Source organism: Jaculus jaculus, chromosome 5 (assembly GCF_020740685.1).
Source record: "Jaculus jaculus isolate mJacJac1 chromosome 5, mJacJac1.mat.Y.cur, whole genome shotgun sequence".
NCBI lineage: Eukaryota > Metazoa > Chordata > Mammalia > Rodentia > Dipodidae > Jaculus > Jaculus jaculus.
Window position 1 is genome coordinate 163,350,579 of NC_059106.1, and position 24,039 is coordinate 163,374,617.

A 24,039-nucleotide genomic window follows, 5' to 3' on the forward strand; every position below is an offset into this window, starting at 1 on the left:
CACTCTGGTCCAGGCTGACCTGAATTCACTATGTAGTCTCAGGATGGCCTCCAACTCAGAGTGATCCTCCTACCTCTGCCTTCTGAGTGCTGGGATTAAAGGTGTGTGCCACCACGCCCGGCTGATCCTCATTCTTATGAGGTATGGTAAATCTGATAAACATTCATCATTCTACTCTTTTAAACTGAAAAATCCATTTCTTTTTTGGTGGCTGGTTTTTTGGGGGGTGGGGGTTGTTTTTTGAAATAGAATCTCTCCGTAGTCCAATCTGACCTAGAACTCACTATGTAGTTTCGGGCTGGCCTCTATCTCACAGATAACCCTCTACCTCTGCCTCCTGAGTGCTGAGATTAAAGGCTAGCTATGCGTGGTGTCGCATGCCTTTGATCCTACCACTTGGCAGAGGCCGAGGTAAGAAGATACAGCTGTGAGTTTGAGGCCAGCCTGGGACTACAGGTTGAGTTCCAGGTCAGCCCAGGTTAGAGAGAGACCCTACCTTAAAAAGCAAATCTAAGGCTAGAGTCAAGCATGGAGGCTCATCCCTGTGGTGCCAGAACTGGGGAATGGAAGTAGGAGGTCAAGAACTTTAGAACTTTAAAGTCATCCTCAGCTACGTATCAAGTTCAAGATTAGCCTGGGATACGTGAGGAACTTCTCACAAACAAAACAAAACAACCCTTTTACTAGACTTTTATGAACACCCATGCAACTAGCTAAGCAAAACCACACGTCTGTAACCTCAGATCTGTGGCAAGCAGACCCTGGAATCAAGCTCCAACATCAACGACAGGCTCCGTCTCAGGCAAGTGTGCAGGTGAGTGGTGGAGGGCAACACCCAACACTGCACGTGGGTCTCTGCCGACCTGCATGCTCGAGCACAGTGCTGCATCTGCACACGTATGTGCGTGCATAGCGAGCGTGCGGACACACACACACACAAAGTGAATCAATTACACACCAAGTCTGTCATAACCAACTCACCTTATGCTTTGGTTAGCCTGAATGTTACCATTACAATTTTGCTTTTGCTTGCATCTCTGGCTTCGTCGAAGTTTTTCATTGAATTTTTGACCAATTTTAAAATCAGAAGAGATTTTCTTCATTTTTTCTTCAAATAAGGCAGACAGTCTCAACGTCATACTGTAAATCTGTAAGGATAAAAAAGCAAAACTAGAATTACGAATTATCCTTTACATCATGCTTTAATTATAGCTACTAGACTATGTGCAAAAAGGCCACTACATATAAGTAAGGCTTATCTATTTCCAAACTACTAGTGCAACAACATCAACAGACAAGGAGGAATTACCAAACGCGTACTTCTCAATGAGCACAATTCTCCAGGACCTAGAATCCAGGACTTCAGTTTATATGTCAATATCTTCAGATAATTTCCCCCCATTTTAACATCAGCATGTTCAGGACCCAAAATACACACTTCGAAAGCTAATTTGGAAATAACTGGTTCTAAAGCTGTAACTTAGGCAGTAAAACAGGTCAGCCTGGGCCAGAGTGAGACCATACCTCAGAGGGAATAAAAAGAAGAAAGCTAGCTAGGCATGGTGGTGCACGCCTTTAATCCCAGCACTCAGAAGGCAGAGGAAGGAGAATCACTGTAAGTTCAAGGCCACCCTAAGACTACATAGTGAATTCCAGGTCAGCCTGGGCTGGAGCAAGACCCTTCCTTGAAGGGGAGAAAAAAAAAAAGTAGAGAGCTAAACAAAACAATGACATTTATTAAAAACCCACAGCTGGACTGGACAGATGGCTTAGCAGTTAAGGTGTTTGCCTGCAAAGCCAAAGGACCTTGATTTGCTTCCCCAGGACCCACATAAGCCAGATACACAAAGTGGAACATGCATGTGGAGTTTGTTTGCAGTGACTGAAGGTCCTGGCACACCCATTTTCTCCCCTAAATAAATAAATAAATAATTAAAAAAAAAAAACATAGCTACCATCATGCAACAGAGATGAAAAATCTTCCCCCCTAAGATTAGAAATGAGGGAAATGGGATGGGACCTCAGAGGTAGAGTTCTTGCTCAGCATGTACAATGTGTTACGTTTAATCCTTGTTCCCCAGGTATTTAAAGAAAAAGTTTAAAAAGCATGTGAAAAGGAAAAAAAGAGATAGGATACTCACTTGGAGCAATGCTATTCAACATCATTTAGTAGCCCCAGGAGTTTCACATACCCAGGAACCAAAAACATTCATGGAAAGTTCCAAGCTGTTCCTAAAAACCTACTCCTAAGTTTTAAACTTCACAACATTCTCAATAGTTTAATAAAACATCTCATGCTGTTTTGCACCAATTAAATCATCTTGTGGGGCAAAGTATCCACACTGTATATATTAACCCATTCCAAGGCAATTAAGAAAAGCCACATTATACCTTTCATTAAAGTTTATTACTGTAATTGTTCTGTGTATTAATAATCATTGTCAATCTCTTACAGTACTTAATTTATAACATAAACTTCACTAGTCACTTATGTTCCCAGATGATATACACACACAAGGAACTTCTAAAGCAGAGAATAGTTATTGGGGCAGTAGGAGAAGCCTGCTTTAGTATAGAAGTCTGATGTTACTTACCTTTTGTATTCCAACCTCTGCCAGCTAGGGGAAAATTCCAAGGTTCATGCATACAAATAAAGCACTGTAAAACATTACCTTTGATCTTTTGTTGGGGGTATAAGCTTTTGCATTGCTAAATATCAATCTGATGTCTTTGCAGAACTCCAAAGGGCTGTCATAATTCCCTGCTTCCAGAGTCTCCCTTACTGTTCCAAAGTCCATTGGGGTGTCTATAATATCTCTGTAGTCCTAGGATTTAAAATAATTATTCAGAGATGAACTTCCTGGTTTCAGAAATGTAAATGTCAGAGTTTTAAGATATTCAGAATGAGAAGAGGAAGATAAAAAAAATGTTAGAAGGCCAGTGTGGTAGCACACTCCTTTAATCCCAGGACTCAGGAGGCAGAGGTAGGAGGACCACTGTGAGTTCAATGCCACCCTGAGACTACATAGTGAATTCCAAGTCAGTGTGGGCTAGAGAGAGACCCTACCTCAAAACACCAAAAATAAATAAATAAATAAATAATTAGAAGGATCTTATTAAGGGTTAATGTTTTAAACAGATAAAAAAGTCAAGAGTAAAAAGTAGAAACAGAAATACATCAAAAGTTAATTTCCCTTGGTAATGGGACATGGGAATATTTTACACATTTTAATTAACTTGCAAGCTTCCTGAAAATCTGTGTGGTCATTATCTTCGGTTTTGTTTGGTTTGGTTTCCCAGCTTATTCTATTTGAAGAGCAAAATTTGATTTAAGTTACTTTTTTTTTTTTTTTTTTTTTTTCCTTCGGTTTTTCGAGGTAGGGTCTTACTCTAGCTCAGGCTGACCTGGAATTCACTATGTAATCTCAGGGTGGCCTTGAGCTCACAGTGATCCTCCTACCTCTGCCTCCTGAGTGCTGGGATTAAAGGCATGTGCTGCCACACCCTGCTAAATTACACTTTTCTTACTTACTGTATCTACATATAGACTTCTCCTTACTATATAACACTAACTTATGTCTTAAAGTAAGGGTTGTCTATGATTCTACCACTAAGTTTATAAGAGAGAAAATACAAACGCATAAAGCCTAGACATCTTAAACTTGAGAATTTAAATACTTTTATCTCAGTCTACTCTCCACAAAACAAGCCCCAACATTCAGCCAATGGGAACTTACTGGATATTCAACTAAATCAACAGGTTGTCTAAATGGCTCAGAATCTTCACACTGAAAAATTAAGTCCACTAGTTCCTTACACTGCTTCTTCCAGTTGCTTTCCACAAGGTTGGTAGCTTTGCTGCTTCTTTTTGTCCAATCACAGACCTGAAAATACATTAAGTTGTATCAGTGGGGGAAGGGCATGACACCCTATGGTACATGACATTGTGGTTTAAAAGTGTGATGTTCAGCCAGGCGTGGTGATGCACGCCTTTAATACCAGCACTCAGGAGGCAGAGATGGGAGGATCCACATGAGTTCAAGGCCACCCTGAGACTAACAGTGAATTCCAGGTCAGCCTGGGCGAGGACAGCGAGACCCTACCTTGGAAGAAAGAAAGAAAGAGAGAGAGGGAGGGAGGGAGAGAAAGAGAGAGAGAGAGAGAGAGAGAGGGAGAGAGAGAGAGAGAGAGAGAGAGAGAGAGAGAGAGAGAGAGAGAGAGAGAGAGAAAGAAAGAAAGAAAGAAAGAAAGAAAGAAAGAAGGAAGGAAGGAAGGAAAGACAGGCAGGCAGAAAGGCAAGTTAGAAAGAAAAGCAAGCAAGAAAGAAAAGCAGGCAGGCAAGAAATAAAGCCGACAGGCAGGCTGGAAAGATGGCTTAGCAGTTTAAGGCACTTGCCTGGGAAGCCTGAAGAAAAAAGAAAAAAAAAATGCAATGTTGGGCTATAAAAGATGGCTCAACGGTTAGGTACCTTGCCTACAAAGCCTAATGGCCTGGGTTCAATTCACCAGTGCCCATGTAAAACCAGATGAACAAGGTAGCACATGCATCTGGAGTTTCTCTGCAATAGCTAGAGGCCCTGGTATGCCCATTCTCATTCTCTCTCTCAGCTTACAAACTTAAAAAAATCATTTTAATTATTTTAAGGGCTGGAGAGATGGCTTGGCAGTTAAGGATCTTACCTGCAAAGCCTAAGGACCCATGTGCAACTCCCCAGATTCAATGTAAACCAGATGTACAAGGTGTTACATAGGCAAGGTCGTGCATGCACACAAGGGGAGTGCACACATCTGGAGTTTGACTGCAATGGCTGAAGGCCCTGGCATGCCAATTCATTGCAATATATATATGGCAATGTTTTAGCCGGGGGGTGAGGGAATGGTGCACACCTTTAATCCCAGCACTTGGGAAGCAGAGAGGTAGGAGGATTACCATAAATTCCAGGCCACCCTGAGACTACATAGTGAATTCCAGGTCAGCCTGGACTACAGTGAAACCCTACCTCAAGGAAAAAAAAAAGAAAAGCAATGTTTTCTACATTGCATGAGAATCCTAGCTACTTTACCCTGTATTGAGACTGTATGAGCTGGGCAGCGTGGCACACACCTTTAATCCCAGCACTTGAGAGGAAGAAGGAGGATCACCGTGAGTTCTAGGCCACCCTGAGACTACATAATGATTTCTAGGTCAGCCTGGACTAGAGTGAGACCCTACCTCAAAAAAACCAAAAAATAAAATAGAACAAATAAGTCAGTAAAACAGTGAGAGAGTGTATGTATGTGTCCCCCTCCATTCCAGTTAGCCTAGGGTCCTTACAAGCCCATAGACATGCCCTATACTTCCTTTTTATTGGCTGCGCTTTTCTTATTCCAGTTCACTCTGAGAACCCAGTTAAAAATAGCAACTCACATCCTATTACATAACTTTTCAAAACTCTTTGAAATCTAGAAATAAAGATTTGATTTTAAACAAAGAACATAGTTGGCAGATGCACAAGGGGCACATGCATCTGGAATTTTTTTGCAGTGGCTGGAAACTGGTGTACCCATTCTCTCCCTCTCTCTCTTTCTCTGCTTCTTTTTATCAAATAAATTAATTAAATTTAATTTAAAAAAAAAAACAGAACATAACCGGGCAAGGTGGTGCATGCTTTTAATCCCAACATGTGGGAGGCAGAGGTAGGAGGATCGCCATGAGTTCGAGGCCACCCTAAGACTCCATAGTGAATTCCAGGTCAGCCTAGATTAGAGTGAAACCCTACCTCAAAAAAAAACAAAACAAAACAAAAAAAAAAACAACAGGAAGTTAATCATACAGGATAACTTACTCTCCTTCTTCCAGAAGATGTTTTAGGAAGATCACTATCATCCTAAGAATAAAATCAGAGTACTATTACAAAGGTTCTCATAAGAAATACAATAATCTTAACTGAAAGCGTATCAAAGACATCTTACACCAAGATGGTAACATAAGAAAATCCTGAAAGACAGTGTATTTTAACTAGATCCACAACACAAGCTCTTTCATATATATACCTTTTGTGATGTTCTTCAGAAGATATACTAATTCCAAACTACACACATACTATGATAAAGTTACCTTGTGTACATCCGAAATTAAACATGCACAAAGCAACTTCAAAGTTACAAGTCTGGTTTGGAGAGATGACTTAGCAGTTAAGGTGCTTGCCTATGGACCCTAAAGATCCATACTCGATTCTCCAGGACCCACATAAGCCAGATACACATGAGTCTGGAATTCATTTGCAGGGGCTAGAGGCCCTGGTATGCCCATTCTCTCTAATACTTATTTTTAAAAAGGTGCATTTTTGTCTCTATGATATCTCAGAAACACACACAGCCTGTTCCCTTTCCTGGATTTTCGGTTCTATAGTTTAAAATTCCCTAAACCATTTATTGCAATATTCATTTGAATTCCCACATATAGAAAAAAGAAAAATCAATGGTCTGTAAGAGTTTGTGCAGAAGTTAACATTATAGCTGGGTGGTGATTCACACACCTGAAGTCCAGCACCTGGGAGATAAGCAGGAGGATCAGAAGAATCCATGGCTAACCTCTGCAAATAGCAAGTTCAAGGCCAGCCTGAGCTACATGAGACACTGTCTGGGGAAAGGGAGGACTACTACATTAGCCTAAGCGCATATGAAACCCAATTTCACAATCCCATGCGTGTCTGCCTGAATACAAACACAGTAGTGCCACCCTGACTAAAAAGGTGTGGGGACTATAATCACAGTCAAGCTCAGTCTTTTTTTATGTATTTATTTACTTACTTACTTATTTGATACAAAGAGAGAGGGAGAGAATGGGCACACCAAGGCCTTCAACCATTGCAAATGAACTCCAGATGCATGCACCCCCTTGTACATCTGGCTTACATGGGTCCTGGAGAATTGAACCGGGATCCTTAGGCTTTGCAGGCAAATGCCTTAACCACTAAGTCATCTCTCCAACCCAAGTTCATTTCTTCTGTGTATAGATGTGCACATACGCACACACATGCTGTAATTATCACAATTTTTATTTCTACTTTTCTTTGAGGCAAGCCCAACAGACTGGCCTTTTTGTATGTGAGAGAGTGGAAGCGAGAGAGGGAGAATTGGCACACCAAGGGCCTCCAACCACTGTAATCAAACTGCAGACACATGTACCACCTAGGGCACATGTGCAACCTTGCATACTTGCATCACCTTGCTTCTGGCTTATGTGGGACCTGGAAAGTCAAACATGGGTCCTCAGGCTTCAAAGGCAAGCATCTTAACCATGAAGCCACCTCTCCAGCCCTCTACTTCTTTAAAGATTTTTGTTTTATTAAGTTCATCTCGTCCTCATTAAATGTACCAGTTAATGATTGTGGTGGTTTGATTCAGGTGTCCCCCATAAACTTAGCTGTTCTGAATGCTAGGTTCCCAGCTGATGGAGATTTGGGAATTAATGCCTCCTGGAGGGAGTGTATTGTTGGGGGTGGGCTTATGGGCTTTATAGCCAGTTTCCCCATGCCAGTGTTTGGCACACCCTCCTGTTGCTGTGGTCCATCTTCTGTTGGCCAGGGGGTGATGTCCACCCTCTGCTCATGCCATCGTTTTCCCCTGCCATCGTGGAGCTTCCCCTCGAGCCTGTAAGCCAAATAAACCTCTTTTTCCCAGAAGCTGCTCTTGGTTGGGTGATTTCTACCAGCAATGCGAACCGGACTGCAACAATGATTATAACAAAAATGCTACCATTTTTGGTAAAAAACATCTTTTTTCTTTCCTTCTATTTTTTTCCTTGAGCCAGGGTCTTGTTATGTAGCTCAGGCTGGCCATGGAATTCCTATTTTGCCTCAGCCTGCCAAGAGATAGGAGTACATGTATGTACCCAGACACCCACTTTGTGAGATTCCCTTATAATATACTTTTCACAGTTAAAATTTAAATAGAAATGTTCCGCATCTAAAAATATTCAGACTTCTTTTTATTGTTTTATTTTGTTGGTTTTATATTTTTGAATTTTCAAAGTAAGATTTCATTCTAGCCCAACCTTACTTGGAACTCACTCTAAGGTCCCTGATTAACACCCCCCCTTTTTTCTAATTTATTTTATTTATTTATTTATTTATTTATTTTGGTTTTTCCAGGTAGGGTCTCACTCTGAACCAAGCTGACCTGGAATTCACTATATAGTCTCAGGGTGGCCTTGAACTCTCAGTGATCCTCCTATCTCTGCCTCCTGAGTGCTGGAATTAAAGGTATGTACCACCAGGCCCAGACTCACACACACACAAATTTATTTGACAGATAAAGTGGGAGAGAGAGAGGATGGCTGGGTGCGCCAGGGCCTTAGCCACTGCAAACAAACTCCAAATGCATGTGCTCCCTTTGTGCATCTGGCTTACATGGGTCCTGGGGAACTGAAGCTGGATCCTGTGGCTTTGCAGGCAAGTGCCTTAACCGCTAAGCCATTCCTTCAGCCCATCAGACCCCTTTTAACTGATATAAATCACTAACTAAAACAAATTCCCTCAAAGATCTACGTTACTCAAAATATATATTTGTATCAAAAGCTCTATTTTCTTTTCTTTTAAAATATTTTTTTGTTATTTTTACTTATTTCTTCGAAAGAAGAGAGAGAAAGGGAGGGGCACATACAGAGAGAGAGAGAGGGAGGGAGGGAGAGAATGTATATACCAGGGCCTTCAGCCGCTGCAAACGAAGTCCAGACGCATACACCATCTTGTGCATCTGGCTTACGTGGGTCCTGGGGAACCAAACCCGGGTCTTCAGGCTTTGCAGGCAAGAGCCATAAGCACCAAGCCATCTCTCCAGCCCTTCTTTTCTTTTAAAAGAGCAGCCACTCTAAGTTTTACTGAAGAATGTTCTCCATAACAAAGAGTAGTACTTGTGGAAGAGTGAGTGAAATTTCCTACTTTCAAATTTCCTACTTTTATAGCTCACTGGAATTCAAATAAAAACTGATGTTTAGGGCTGGAGAGATGGCTCAGCAGTTAAGGCAATTGCCTATAAAGCCTAAGGACCCAAGTTCAATTCCCCAGGACCCACATAAGCCAGATGCACAAGGTGGTGCATGTGTCTGGAGTTCACTTGCAGTGACTGAAGCCCTGGTGTGCCCATTCCCTCTCATTATTTATCTGCTTCTCTGACCCCTTCTCTCGCAAATTAATTAATGAGATAAAACAGGCCAACACTTTCTATTGCACTCAATTTTGAATTCTCATTTGATGCTAACAGAAAGTAATTATAAAACAGACAAATGTCATACCAAATCCTCGGCATTTTGCTCCTCATTTTCAGATGTATTAGACAGTTCTGAGATATTTGTGCAATCTTGATTCCTAAGAAACAAATTTTCACATTAGTAGTGTGTACATCAGTACTACCAAGGATTCAAATTACACATGAAGATATAAACAGCTCCCTAAACTATGCATAACTAAGTTCAAAAAGAATTGCCCTTCATGTGTTTATGTGAGAAGATGTCCTACAGCATGTACTGCTTCAACATATTGATGTTTGGGGCTGAAGAGATGGCTTAGCAGTTAAGCCATTTGTCTGTGAAGCCAAAGGACCCAGGTTTGATTTTCCAGTACCCATGTAAGCCAGATGCACAAGGTGGTACATCCATCTGTAGTTTGTTTGCAGTGGCTAGAGGGCCTGGTGCATCCATTCTCTCTCTGCCTCTCTATCTCTCTCAAGTAAATAAAGAAAACGTAAATATCTGTGTTTGTTTCCATGGGTCAGTACTGCTCATAGCCTTGGTCACAGAAGATTCTTTATGCAAGGGGCAGAGGTTAATGCTCACATGGATAGCTAGCTGGCAAAATGGTAAGTGACAAGCAGTACCCCCAGGTCTGTAGCTGCCAGCAGTTGCTGTATGTCATTTGTAAGCTGCTGAACACACTCAACTCTTTGTCTGCCATTGGAGGCACCTGCTAATCACAACTCTCCACAGAGACTTTTAGTGTATGTATCTAAGAATCCTATTGATACCTATTCACTTTTCCATCCCGTCTTCTTTTCCAATTGCTACATCAATGAAAATTGTATGAAACGTTATTTTGAATGCTAAATTTTATCTGTGAATCCCCATTCATATATGTCCCTCCAAAATAAATATGTGAGCCTGTTGTGATAAGTTAAAAAAAAAAAAAAAAAAAAAAGAATTGCCCAAGAAGCAGGGTGTGGTGATGCACGCTTTTAATCCCAGCAGTCGGGAGGCAGAGGTAGGAGGCTTGCCATTAGTTGTGAGTTGGAGGCCACCCTGAGACTACATAGTCAATTCCAGGTCAGCCTGGGCTAGAGTGAGACCATACCTCAATAAATAAATAAATAAATAATTAATTAATTAATTAACTGTGTGTGTGTGTGTGTGTGTCTCCCCCAAGATTTTAATCTGGTCTTCTGTGAAAATAAGTGGCCACCTTAATATAGTAATTTGGAATATGGACAGTTTGTTTGAAAGGTATGTACAAAAATTAAGCTGATACCTCGGGGTGGGGTAAGTACAGGGGACATGAGTGGCCTTGTCTGGAACAACATGAGTGATCTTCCTAGGTATCACCACAGACCACACACCGAAGGAAGACCAGACTCAGAGGTGCGAGATAATAAAAATAGGAAACAACTTAAAGCAAATATCCAATTCTCACTCAACACAGGAAAAGAAAGAATGCTTGAAAGTAAGGATATTTGAGAATGAGGATGACCAAAAAAGGTACGTAATTTGGGGGGAAAGTTTATTAAGTCTAAGTCCCAAAGACTAAAGACAGAATTAACCCAAAGAAATTTACAGGAGTCAGTGATTCTCTAGTTTTGGGTCAAAAGGTAACAAATAATGGCAATATTTTTCTCCAACATGTGAATCTTTCAAAAAACTACTATAACCACATAAAAGGGAAGCGTAAAGTCATAAGGAGACGGAAGCAGAGTATTTTGTACACTGTTCCAAGAAAATTCACTGTAAACCTTATTAGAATAGAAGTTGGGTCTCAATTTTCATCTCATGCTTAGTTCTATTCTAAATTTATTCCTGATAAAAGTAAATATATATAATATTCATAAATATACACTTTCACAGGATGTATCCCACAAAAGATTAAATTTCAATCTAACCATGAGGGAAATACCTCAAAAACAAATCAATCACACTCTTACAAATGACTTACAAATGACTAATATTCAGAAAAATGATGAGACCAAGAAAATACTAAAAAGATTTAGGCCAGGCATGGTGGTGCACGCCTTTAGTCGCAGCACTCGGGAAGCAGAGGTAGGAGAACTGCCATGAGTTAACTCGAGGCCACCCTGAGACTCCATAGTGAATTCCAGGTCAGCCTGGGCTAGAGTGAGACCCTACCTTGAAAACACACACACAAAAATAATAGTAATAAGATTTAGGCCGGGTGTGATGGCGCACGCCTTTAATCCCAGCACTCAGGAGGCAGAGGTAGGAGGATCGCCGTGAGTTTGAGGCCACCCTGAGACTCCATAGTGAATTCCAGGTCAGCCTGGGATAGAGTGAGACCTTACCTCGAAAAACCAAAAAAAAAAAAAAAAAAAAAAAAAAAGATTTAGGAAGGCTAAGCAACAGGCACTAAAAAATTGTGGCAGGAATTCTAGATTAGATATTGAAATACAGAAAGTATATTGGTACAGAAACTAGCAAAGTACAAATGTACTTTACATCCTGATACTAGTGTGCAAAAAGGCAATATTAATTTCTTTAACATTTTCTAAGTATTTAAAAAATATTAACCAGGTTGGGTTTGGGATAAAGGGCATGTGGTACTGTAAAATTAATATTTTAAAAATGAAACACTGGCTCAGTTGGGAAAGCACTTACCATGCAAGCATGAAGACCTAGGTTCAGATCCTTAGCACCCACACAGAGCCAGGCAAAATGACACGCCTGTCATCCCAACACAGGGGGGAGAGACAGGAGACTGGGGGGCTTGTTGGACAGCTAGTCCTACCACATCAGTGAGCACCAGGTTCAATGAGAGAACCTGTCTCAATCTGGCCTACACACACACACACAAGTCCACATACACACAAACATACACACACACACACACACACACACACACTCTACATGTATACAGTCCAAGAAAAATAAACCAAGCCAGGGGTGCATGCCTTAAATCTCAGCACTCAGAAGGAGGAGATATAAAGATCACTGTGAATTCAAAGCCAAGTAAGTTCCAGATCAGCAAGGACTAGGGTGAGGCCCTATCTTGGGAGGAGGAAAAACAGAAAGACAATGAAGTGATGAATTTCTCATTCCTTTACTGAAATTTTAGGTGAAGGTATGCATAAAAATGTCACTTAACATAAAATATTCAATGACTGTAACTCAGCACAAGAGCAATAAACTATAGCAGTACAGAGCATGCTATTGCAAGGCAGTGTTTGGCATACAGATGAAGTCACTTACTTAATAAACTTTAGGAGGTGGTCAGTTATCTTCTTAGCTGATCTTGCAATTACACTTTCAGGTTCATTAAATGTTCTGGCATTATATTCTATGTATCGGACTTCCCAAATTAATGCAGACAGCCTCCTTCAAAAAAAGTAGGTAATTTTAGGACTACAGAAATGAAAAGAATGAAACCTAACAAAAAGACATCTAGCCTGTTAATGAAGTGAGCATGTCATATTAAGTAACCCATTAGTACAAGGTTCTAAAGTATAACCTAATGTTATCAATTATAGCCATTGACAATTACACTTTAAAAAATCCAGTTATACTGGACAAGAAACTCCATAATTTAAACACCAAAATTTAAACAAATCACATGGAAAAATCAACAAAGCACTCTAACACTGTTGAAAAATCAATAGAGGAGGTGTGTCAAATATCAATTCTTGAGAGTCAGTTTCACTACACACTGGTTTCCGATTCAAATGGACATGGGTGTGGTATAGAGGTGTGGCACACCTTTAAAAGGAGGATCACCATGACGTCTAGACCACCTTGAGACTACATAGTTAATTCCAGGTCAGTCTGGTCCACAGTGAGACCCTACCTCAAAAAAGAAAATAAGAAAAATCCAAATGGACATTCTAGTGTATGATTACAAAGGTAAGATTTTTCTAATACCATCAACTACCTAATGTTTAAAAAAAAAAAAAAAAAAAAGGCTGGAGAGATGGCTTAGCGGTTAAGTGCTTGCCTGTGAAGCCTAAGGACCCCGGTTCGAGGCTCGGTTCCCCAGGTCCCACGTTAGCCAGATACACAAGGGGGCGCACGCGTCTGGAGTTCGTTTGCAGAGGCTGGAGGCCCTGGCGCGCCCATTCTCTCTCTCTCCCTCTATCTGTCTTTCTCTCTGTGTCTGTTGCTCTCAAATAAATAAATAAAAATTAAAAAAAAAAATCTTAAAAAAAAAAAAACAGACTTGATGACCCACCAAAGGCCAGTGATAAGACCCTATTGCTGAAGACTCCATACACAGCTGACGCGTAAAATGGAATGACATGGCTGGAAACTAGGAGAGAGTCAGTCCCCAGACAGTCAGCGTGTCTAGTGCCAGAAGGCGCTACATAGGCGACTGGGGGAAATGACCAAGATCTGTCCAAGCAACACATTGTTTAACCTAATTAGCAACAAATAACCGGAAGTGATGCCCACATAAGTGCAATAGTGGTACACAGCCATGGTGAGGAATCAATTGCTCTTGATTTGGCTAACTGATCCACTCAGAGGTACTAGACCCTTAGCTGGAGCTGGGAAACAAGTCAGAACCATACCCAAACACAAGCCCACTCTACAATATCAAGCTATCATCAATCACGGGGTATAAGAGGGCCTACACCTATCAAACTGTCTATCAAAAAAGTAAGTGTTATCTCAATTTTCTGGGTGCTAACTTACTCTCCGTTGGAGAATCTGCTTCTCTTTTCCAGATAGATGCAGATCCTAAGAAGAGAGCTGCCCCAACATACCTCAAAAGGGGCCCAACTGAAACTAAGGACAACTGGCAAAATTAGCAAGGGTGATGTTTTCCTGTGAACCGGATACCATCACAAAGGGGAAGGAAATCAACGCAGAGAAAAATCAACTCCTACCAAATCAGAGAGCCAAAGCCTCAGAGGCCCCCAACACCTCAGCACTGAAGCAGACCAAAAATGAACCCAACATGGCTCAGGGAACTCTTGCAGAAGAGGGGGCGGAAAGAATGTCAGAGTTACATGTTGGGTCATGATTTGCATAGACATTTATCATACTAATAATTGGGGGCTAACTCCACAATGCACGACCCATTTTCATTAACAAGGAGGGTCTAATGGGAGGGGGTAGATCACAGATGAGCCTAAATAATGGTACCAAACTGCCTGTATTCACTGAAATGAAAACTAATAAATTAAATTTTAAAAAAAAATTAAAAAAAAAAAAAAACAGGGCTGGGGAAAAGGGCTTAGCAGTTAAGGTTCTCTCCTGCAAAGCCTAAGGACCCAGTTTTGATTCCCCAAGACCCACATAAGCCAGAAGCACAAGGGGCCCATGCATCTGGAGTTCATTTGCAGTGGCTGGAGGCCCTGGCATGCCCATTCTCTCCCTCTCTCTCTCTTCCTCTCTCTCAAATAATTAAAAAAAAAATTACAAAGCCGGGTATGGTGGTACACACTTTAATCCTAGCACTCGGGAGGCAGAGTAGGAGGACTGCCATGAGTTCAAGGCCAGACTGAGACTACATAGTGAATTCCAGGTCAGCCTGAGCTAAACTGAAACCCTACCTCAAAAAACCTTAAAAAAAAAAAAAAGTGTGGGGGGGGGACAAACTTGAAACCATTAAAATTTTGCCTCTTGAACATAAGCAGTGCTGTGGTTCTCTTTCCCTTTATTGAAAAGAGGGGGACGGACAATAACAGTATGTATGTGAATCTAATTATACAAATGAGATGCTGTATTGTTTCAGAAATACTTTCTTCATTTGTTCCTGACTATTAACCCTGTTATTATTCATGTATTAAAAAGCATGTTAGGACCAGGGGTGATGGCCCACACCTTTGACCCCAGTGCTTAAGAGGCAGAGGATGAGAACTGCTAGATGAGGGGCAGCTCAAGACCAACTGTGAATTCCAGGTCAGCCTGGGCTAGAGCAAGACCCTACCTCAGAAGGAAAAAAAAAAAAAAAGTCATTTTAAGCCAGGCTGGTGATGCACATCTTCAGTCCCAGTACTGGAAAGGCAGAGGTAGGAGGATCACAGTGAGTTCGAGGCCAGCCTGAGAATACAGAGTGATTGCCAGATCAACATGGGCTAAAGTAAACCAACCCTACCTTGAAAAAATTTTTTTTTTAAATTAACTTACAAAAAAAAAAAAAAGAGAGAAAAACATGTAGTATCTACTACTTTTTCTGAGAAAACACACTATAAGATCGAAACACTATACAGTCCCTTAAGTCTACTCTACCTAAACCTACCTAGAAATTAACAAAAATTCATGTTAATCAAACCAGAAGGAAACCATTAACTTGCCCCCCTTTAGGACCATGGCCAAAGAGCTTTTGAACCTACTTTGAATGGAGTGTTGTACTAACCTGTAAAATCGATTGACAAGCCTCATTCGAATAGTGTACAGGTCAGTTGGATAAGCCACTACAGTACAATACTTCGGGTATGTGCACAGATCAACCGGGCCTGCAAAAGCTGCTGCAATATCTGTAAGGGAAGACAAAATTCCAAGCACTGAGTCAATAAACCCACTGCCTTTAAGTAGTATTGACCTACAAAATATTCCTAAATGAGAATTCCATGGAAGGTAAGTCAAAGGCATCACTAAAATACTAACTAAATACAACCTAGGAAGCAGTTAAGAACTGACCAGGCATCGTCGTCTTTCCTCTAAGAGCAGTTAGTGCCTTCTCAAGAGGGCAATGAGAGTGAGTCAGATAGCTTTGTTAGGCAGTTACTGTGACTGGGCCTCTGAGAGTAGAAAGCAGGAATGTCTCTGGGCTTTGCTAGAGCGAAGAGAGGAGGCTGGCTTCTCCTTTCTCTTGCCTAAAGTTCCCTAGATCTGTTTTTCCACAAACAACCTGATGGCTGGCCTCTTCCTAAGCCAGCCTCTAGCCCAGACCAAATCAGCTATCTCTGTAGCTCACCTGAGCCAGAAGGTAGGGCCCACCACCACAAAATTATAGATATGTTCGCCAGGGGAACTCAAGCTCTCTTGGCTGGCTCCTGAAGTTCAAGATTCTGGTAAGCTTCCCTCAAGTAGGCCCAGCTAGGGAGACCCACTCACTTACTCTCCCCCCCCCCATGGACTCTCTACCCCTTTCCTGTCCTCCAAAGGACAGGAACACTCTACTTTCTTCTCTTTCCTTCTCTTAATTTATCTAATAAAGTCTTTCTAAACCTTAAAATTAAAAAAAGGACAACTTTAATTATGCTGTTTTGAAATTCTTTATAGAGAACTAAATAATAAAACTTGTTACCCTGATAAAACTTATGGACATGGCTCATTGGTTAAAGATGCTTGCTCACAAAAGGTACAGCAAGGGTTCAGTGCCCCAGACATCTCTGTAAAACCAACAAAAACACTGGCACAAGATGTCTGGCATTCCATTTGCAATGGCAAGAGTCCATGGTGCGTGCATGTGCAAATAAAAACATAAAAAGTAGGGGCTAGAGAGATGGCTCAGCAGTTAAGGCACTTGTCTACAAAGCCTAATGACCAGGTTCAATTCTCCAGTACCCACATAAAGCCAGATGAACTAAGTGGCTAGAGGCTTTGACATGCCCATGCCCATTCCCTTTCTCTCTCTCTCTCTCTCTCTCTCTCTCTCTCTCTGCTTGAAAATAAAAGTAAAATAAAACGTACCAAAATTTAGAAGTTGATCTATACCACTGACAATACGGTCACATTCTTCATCTCTGGACCTCTGACCCCATTCACCATCTTGTGGTTTGTAGAGCAATTTCTCTAGCTCTTCTGATGTGACAGAAATACTGGCTCCTAACTCCTCAGGTGGATCAACTATGGATCCCATGTGAAAAGAACAGAAAGAGAAGAGCAGGAGGATTAATCAAAAAACAAATGTTCACTGTAATGAAATACAACTTCACAATCTCACAAACTAAGCTGGGCGTGGTGACGCATGCCTTTAATCCCAGCACTCTCAGGAGGAGGAAGTAGAAGGATCGCCATGAGATCAAGGCCACCCTGAAATGAAACAGTAAATTCCAGGTCAGCCTGAGCTAGAGTGACCTACAAAAACAGTAACAAAAACTCACAAACTAGATTAGCACTACAGTAAAACACAGACCTCAAACTTGCAACTTTTTAAAAATTATCAACTGATGTGGGGCCGGAGAGATGGCTCAGCAGTTAGGCATGTCTGTAAAGCCTAATAACATGGGTTCAATTCCCCAATAACCACATAAAGTCAGATGCACAAGGGGGCACATGCATCTGAAGTTTGTTTTCCGTGGCTAGAGGACCTAGCATGCCCATTCTCTCTCTCTCTCTCTCTCTCTCTCTCTCTCTCTCTCTCTCTCTCTCTCCCTGCTCCCTGTTTGCAAATAAATAGTAAGAATTTTAAAAATTACCAACTGAGGGGCTGGAGAGATGGCTTAGCGGTTAAGCATTTGCCTATGAAGCCTAATGACCCCGGATGGAGGCTCAAGTACCCAGGGCCCATGTTAGCCAGATGCACAAGGGGGTGCACCGTCTGAAGTTCGTTTGCAGTGGCTGGAAGCCCTGGTGCGCCCATTCTCTCTCTCTCTGCCTCCTTCTCTCTGTCACTCTCAAATAAATAAACATAAAAAATTATCAACTGAGATTACAAAACGACATGAATTCCACTATAAACAAAATGTATTGACACTAATAAAATTTAAAATAGAGGACCATTATCATGACTTAAAAAAAAAAACAGAACACTGGGCTGGACAAACAGCTTAGAGGTTAAGGCTCTTGCCTGCAAAGCCAGAGGACCCAGGTTCAATTCCCCAGGACCCTCGTAAGCTAGATGCACAAGGTGGTACATGTGTCTGGAGTTCATTTGCAATTGCTGAAAACCCTGGCTCACCCATTTTCTCTCTCTATCTGCCTCTTCCCCCTCCCCCCAGCAAATAAGAAAGTTAAAAAAAAAAAACAAAAAACAGGCTGTGGCGTCAATGGTATTACCCACAAAGTCATAGCTTCAACACCCAGCACCTCTACCAATCCCCTGAGAAAGGATGGAGGTGCAAACTAAACACTTCAGAGAGCACTAACAGGAAATCAAAGTTCAAACTTTAATTTCTGCTGAGCATGGTGGTGCATGCCTTTAATCCCAACACTTGGGAGGCAGGGGGAAGGAGGATCGCAGTAAGTTCAAGGCCAACCTGAGACTACTTAGTGAATTTCAGGTCAGTCTGGAGTAGAGCAGGACCCTACCTTGAAAAATCAAAAAAAAATAACAATAATTAGTAATAAAACCTGATAGCTGGACAAGGTAACTTGGTATTTTAAGTTCCATTTCCATGACTATTAGTACAACTAGCCTCTTTTCTTACGCCTGTTTGTGTCTTTTGACAATTCTTCTAAAGGTTTCCTGGCCTTAAGAGCTTAAGATTGCTTGAGTCAAACCCAATCTCTCTCTTTCTAGTCAAGTTATTGTTTTTTAAATATTTTTAAATTTTTATCTATTTATTTATTTATTTATTTGAGAGAGAGAGAGAGAGAGAGAGAGAGAGAGAGAGAGAGAGAGAGAGAGAATGGGTGCACCAAAGCCTCCAGCCACTGCAAATGAACTCCAGACACATGCACCCCCTTGTGCATCTGGCTTTCGTGGGTCCTGGAGAACAAAACCAGGATCCTTTGGCTTTGCAGGCAAACACCTTAACCGCTAAGCCATCTCTCCAGCCCTCTAGTAAAGTTATTTAAAACTCTTTGTGACCCTCAAATATGTTCATCTACAAACTTAATAATGAAGCATTAACCTTACAGTAAGACTGGATGGTTACATACACACAAAGGTTATTATCTGTTACATGTGTTATCAAGGTCAAATGTCTTCATACAGCTAGACAAGTTAATAAACTTAAGAAAATCTCACAAAGAAAACCATGAGTGATTTCCAAACTTGCAGTTACAAGAAAAGTTAATTGAAAACATAATCAAGTTCATGAATGAATGAATACGGTGTGGTGTCAGGGCTGGGAAGACGGCTCAGCAGGCAAGAGCACTTGCTAGTCAAGCGGGAGGACAAAGGTCAAGCTCAAGTAGCCAGGTGCAGAGGCTCACATCTTTAAGAAAATAACCTGGGAGGCTCAGAAAGGAGAACCACCTGTGAGGCTAATCTGGAGCTACAGATTGAATTCCAGGTCAGCTTTTGCTAAAGAGGCACCCTGCCCCCAAAAATATCATCTGAAACTGAGCCTAGAGATGCCCACTTGAAATCCTAGCACACAGAAGGGAAAGAAAGAGCTCCACAAACCTGATGTGACCTGGGCTACTCAACTAGATACCATCTTAAAAAGAACGTTCAAGGGCTGGAGAGATAGCTTAGCAGTTAAGGAACTTGCTGGCAAGGCCAAAAGAACCTGGTATGATTTCCCAGGACCCACATAAAGCCAGATAAACAAGGTGACACACAGGACCAGAGTTCGTTTGCAGTGGCTGGAAATCCTTGCATGCCCATTCTCTATTTCTCTTGTCTATACCTCTTGCTCTCAAATAAATAAATAAAATATTTAAAAAACAACTTTTAAAAAAGGAGCAAGTGGCCTTGATATTCATGACCTCACAGAGGCTAACACTACCTACACAAGTCCTGTGTAACAGGAGGGAATAAAGATGATGGCATAGGAATAAAGACTAGTTGAAAAGAAGAGATTCAGTGGAGAGAAGACCTGGGAGGGAGAAAAGGGCAAAGTGTTGGGAAGGGATTTTGAACATGGTATATTGTATTTATGGAAACCGTGAAGAAACAGTTTTCAAAAGGAGACATAAAGGGAAGAGAAATGAAGGGAGGAAGGTACTTAGTAGGTTCATATTGTATATATGTAAGTACAATTATTGTTATGGGGAGGTAATATGATGGAGAATGGAATTTCAAAGGAGAAAGTGGGGGGGAGGGAGGGAATTAGCATGGGATTTTTTTTACAATCATGGAAAATGCTAATAAAAATTTTTTAAAAAAGTTTTTAAAGGGAAAAAGAAACAAATAACATGTACTTCCATAAAAATCCCCATTTCCAAGACGGGCGTGGTGGCTGGCACAAGCCTTTAATCCCAGCACTCAGCAGTCACAAGGAGGAGGATCACTGTGTGTTCGAGGGCGCCCTGAGACTACAACATGAATTCCAGGTCAGCCTGGGACAGATTGAGACCTACCTTAAAAAAAAAAAAAAAAATCCCCATTTTCAAACTAAAGTAGAAGAGTGGCTGGTAAGATCTGACAGAGAATATAATACAAAGGGAAAGAAAGGCCTTGCCCTGAAGGAAAGATGCATGTACTAAAAAGTGTGGGGTTTTGGATGGAGTTTCTGTTAAAGCTACATCAAGACTGATGAAAAAGTACTACAACAGGCCAGGTGTGGAGGCACACACCTTTAGTCCCAGCACTTGGGGGGCAGAAGTAGGAGGATTGTCTGAGTACAAAGCCACCCTAACACTACATAGTGAATTCCAGGTCAGCCTGATCTAGAGTGAGACCCTACCTCGAAAAACCAAAAAAAAAAAAAAAAAAAAAAGTATTACAACAGGGCTGGAGAGGTGGCTTAGCAGTTAAGGAATTTGCCAGCAAAGCCTAAGTACCAAGGTCCCATTCTCCAGTAGCGACACAATGCCAAATGCACAACACAGTGGATGCATCTGGAGTTCTTTTGCAGTTGCCAGAGGTCCTGGTGTTCCAATTCTCTCTTTCTGCCTCTCTCTTTCTCAAATAAGTAAAATATTAAAAAAAAAAAAAAAGAAAGAAAGAAAGAAAAAAAGAAAAGAAGGCTGGAGAGATGGCTTAGTGGTTAGGGTGCTTGCCTGCAAAGCCGAAGGACCTCACTTCGATTCCCCAGGACCCACATAAGCCAGATGGACAAGGGGATGCGTGCATCTGAAGTTTGCAGTAGCTGGAGGCCTGGCGTGCCCATTCTTTATTTTTCTCTCTCTCAAATAAATAAATAAAATTTTAAAAAGAAAAGAAAGCTGAAGAAATAACTTAGCAGTTGCCTGCAAAGCCAAAGGACCCTGTTTCAATTCCCCATAAAGCCAGATGCATAAGGTGACATATGTATCTGGAGTTCATTTGCATTGCAGCTGCTAGAGGCCCTGACACACCCATTCTCTCTATTTGCCTTTCTTTCTTTCTCTCTCTCTCTCTTGCTCTTTCAAATAAATAAAAATGGGGAAAAAAGAAATGGCAACAGACAGATATACAGCACCCTTTCAAAAAACTGATTAAAAAAAAAAACTGATCGGGTGAGGGTAATGCAGTAGCTAGAATGTTCAATAAAGCCAAATGAAAAGTACAAGAGACATAATCAAACCTGACCAGAAAACAAAAGAAAAATACCCAAATTGTTGGGGGGAATGAGCTACAAACTGAGTGTCAGATCCTTTAGAGGGTAAGAGCACAGGACAGCTGGTGCTAGAGAAAGGCTGGCTTTGCACAACAGATGGACAGTCCATGGCAAGACAGGTGCGGTCAGGCAGCCAACAGAGAGAAGCAGGCTACAGCTTCTCCTTCAAGGATGGACAGGTTAAGCACAGGAGAGAAGGCGGCTTTGCGCTGAAGGTAAATGGAATTTAAAGCAAGGCTACGTGAGAACAACAGCAGGACAAAGACACAGCATCTGAGGTGGGAGGAACTGAGACAGACATCTAGAACCTGTGTCTTCTTCGATAAAGGGCGGGGCTCTTGTAATGATTTGAACACAAATGCACTCTAGTATTAGCATGGCAAGGTAAATGGGATACACGGTCAAATACTTGGCATGATTTAGTAAGAATATACCATTGTCAGGAATTGGTTCCATGTCCCATGGACTAAGTTTTTCAATCTCAGTGTTGTCCCACCTGTGTAATAAAAAGAAAGTCAAACTTATTAACCTTTCATGAAAACCAGGTATATAAAACAATGGCACATCAACTACAAAACACAACGACACAAAACACAGCAATTAAATTAATACTTAACAGTAAAATTTCTATAAGGGTGCTATAATAAACAAAGTGGGACTGGAGAGATGGCTTAGCAGTTAAGCGCTTGCCTGTGAAGCCTAAGGACCCTGGTTCGAGGGTCGATTCCTCAGGACTCACGTTAGCCAGATGCACAAGGGGGCACACGCATCTGGAGTTCGTTTGCAGTGGCTGGAGGCCCTGGAGCACCCATTCTCATCCATTCATTTTCTCTCTCGCTCACTCTCAAATAAATAAATGAAAATAAACATTGTTTTTTTTTAAAGTGAGCACTTGGGAGTCAGAGGTAGGAAGATTGCCGTGAGTTCGAGGCCACCCTGAGACTACAGAATGAATTCCAGGTCAGCCTGGGCTAGAGTGAGACCCCACTTTGAAAGACAAAAAAAAAAAAAAAAAAAGAAAGAAAGAAAAGAAAGAGAAATATATGTCAGGATTCTGTAGAGACCAGAAATCTTCTCTGCCTGCTCAAAGTGAGAGAAAAGCAAAGGATGAAGGCTTGGCCACGTGGACTTCACATCACAGGTGGGCAGTGGAAAGTCAAAGGAGCTTTACTGAAATTGACTGATGGAATGTCTACTTCTGATTACACTGTTCCATAGTTCAGCTCACAGAACACATAGGTGCAATGAATTCTGCGATCAGATTGTCAGAATGACAAGTTTATACAACCTGAGAATGATCAGCCATAAACATTACCCAGAACAGAGTAACTATCATCTGTGGGTATACAAACCTAACAATGTAACACTGGAAGTGACTGTCAGGATACTGTGACTGATATGGTTCTTGATTTAACACAGTTCCAAACCACCAAGCATCATCAATAATAGACCGGAATCTGTCACCTACAAGAGAAATAATTTGCTAATATTTACTAATATTTAAGCACCATGACATAGAAGACAAATCAATACATATTACTTTGAAATGTACCATCTTTGGGCTGGGAGATGGCTCAGTGGTTGAAAGGCTTCCTTGCAAAGATTGCAAGATTCAATTCCTCAGCATCCATGCAAAGCCAGATGCAAAGTGACACATGCCATCTGTGATCCCAGCCTGCCTACAACAATGGGAGTCACAGTCAGGAAAATCTGAGGCTTATAAGGCAGTTAGTCTGAAATTCTACAGCCTGGCAGACTGCCGTAGCAAGAGATCCTATGTCAGAGAGAGTGGAGCACAGGACACTAGAGAAATGGCTTAACAGTTAAGTGCTTGCCTGTGAAGCCTAAGGATCCCAGTTAGAGGCTCAATTCCCCAGGACCCACATAAGCCAAATGCACAAGGGGGCACATGCATCTGGAGTTCGTTTACAGTGGCTGGAGCCCTGATGCAAACGCACGCGCGCGCACACACACACACATTCATTCATTCTCTCTGCCTCTTTCTCTGTCGCTCTCAAATAAATAAAAATAAACATCAAAGAGAGCAGAGCATAGACAACTTCAAGTTGTTTTCTGACCACCACATGTACTGCCCATACACACACATGAACACATATACACAAACTATTCTTTTTTATTTATTTTGCTTTTTTTCCCCCTCAAGAGAAAAAAGTTGGACATGGTAGCTCATACCTTTAATCCCAGACTTGGGAGGCAGAGGTAGGAAGATTGCTGTTTGAGTTTGAGACCAACCTGGGACAACAAAGTGAATACCAGGAGAGCCTGGACCAGAATGAGACCCTACCTCAAAAAGAACAAAAAGTTAAAAAAAAAAATAGAGAAAAAGAAATGTGCCATCCAACCTGCAGACAGCACCTCAAAGATTCAACAAGACAAGCTAGTCACTTTTTCTCCAACTCTAGGACTACAGATGCATGTGACCAGCACCATCATTCTATTTCATGCCAAGAATCCAAACTAAGGTCCTCATGCTTGCATAGCACACATGCCCAGTGAGCCATT

General features: G+C 41.4%; 1 protein-coding gene across 3 annotated transcripts in view; it reads right to left on the minus strand.

The window, feature by feature from the left end:
- Positions 1–24,039, minus strand: part of Brwd1 (bromodomain and WD repeat domain containing 1) — a 134,054-nt gene that overhangs the window by 27,922 nt on the left and 82,093 nt on the right. For 2 of the 3 annotated variants that reach the window (XM_045149806.1, XM_045149805.1), the window contains exons 28-37: positions 22,869–22,980; positions 21,951–22,012; positions 16,835–16,990; positions 15,555–15,675; positions 12,449–12,574; positions 9,278–9,350; positions 5,826–5,867; positions 3,738–3,884; positions 2,673–2,825; positions 982–1,148 (exon numbers count right to left, since the gene is read on the minus strand). In XM_045149806.1, the coding sequence (XP_045005741.1) occupies positions 982–1,148; positions 2,673–2,825; positions 3,738–3,884; positions 5,826–5,867; positions 9,278–9,350; positions 12,449–12,574; positions 15,555–15,675; positions 16,835–16,990; positions 21,951–22,012; positions 22,869–22,980 (1,159 nt within the window). The remainder of the gene's footprint in view (positions 1–981; positions 1,149–2,672; positions 2,826–3,737; positions 3,885–5,825; positions 5,868–9,277; positions 9,351–12,448; positions 12,575–15,554; positions 15,676–16,834; positions 16,991–21,950; positions 22,013–22,868; positions 22,981–24,039) is intronic. The other variant, XM_045149804.1, reaches the window with a different exon arrangement.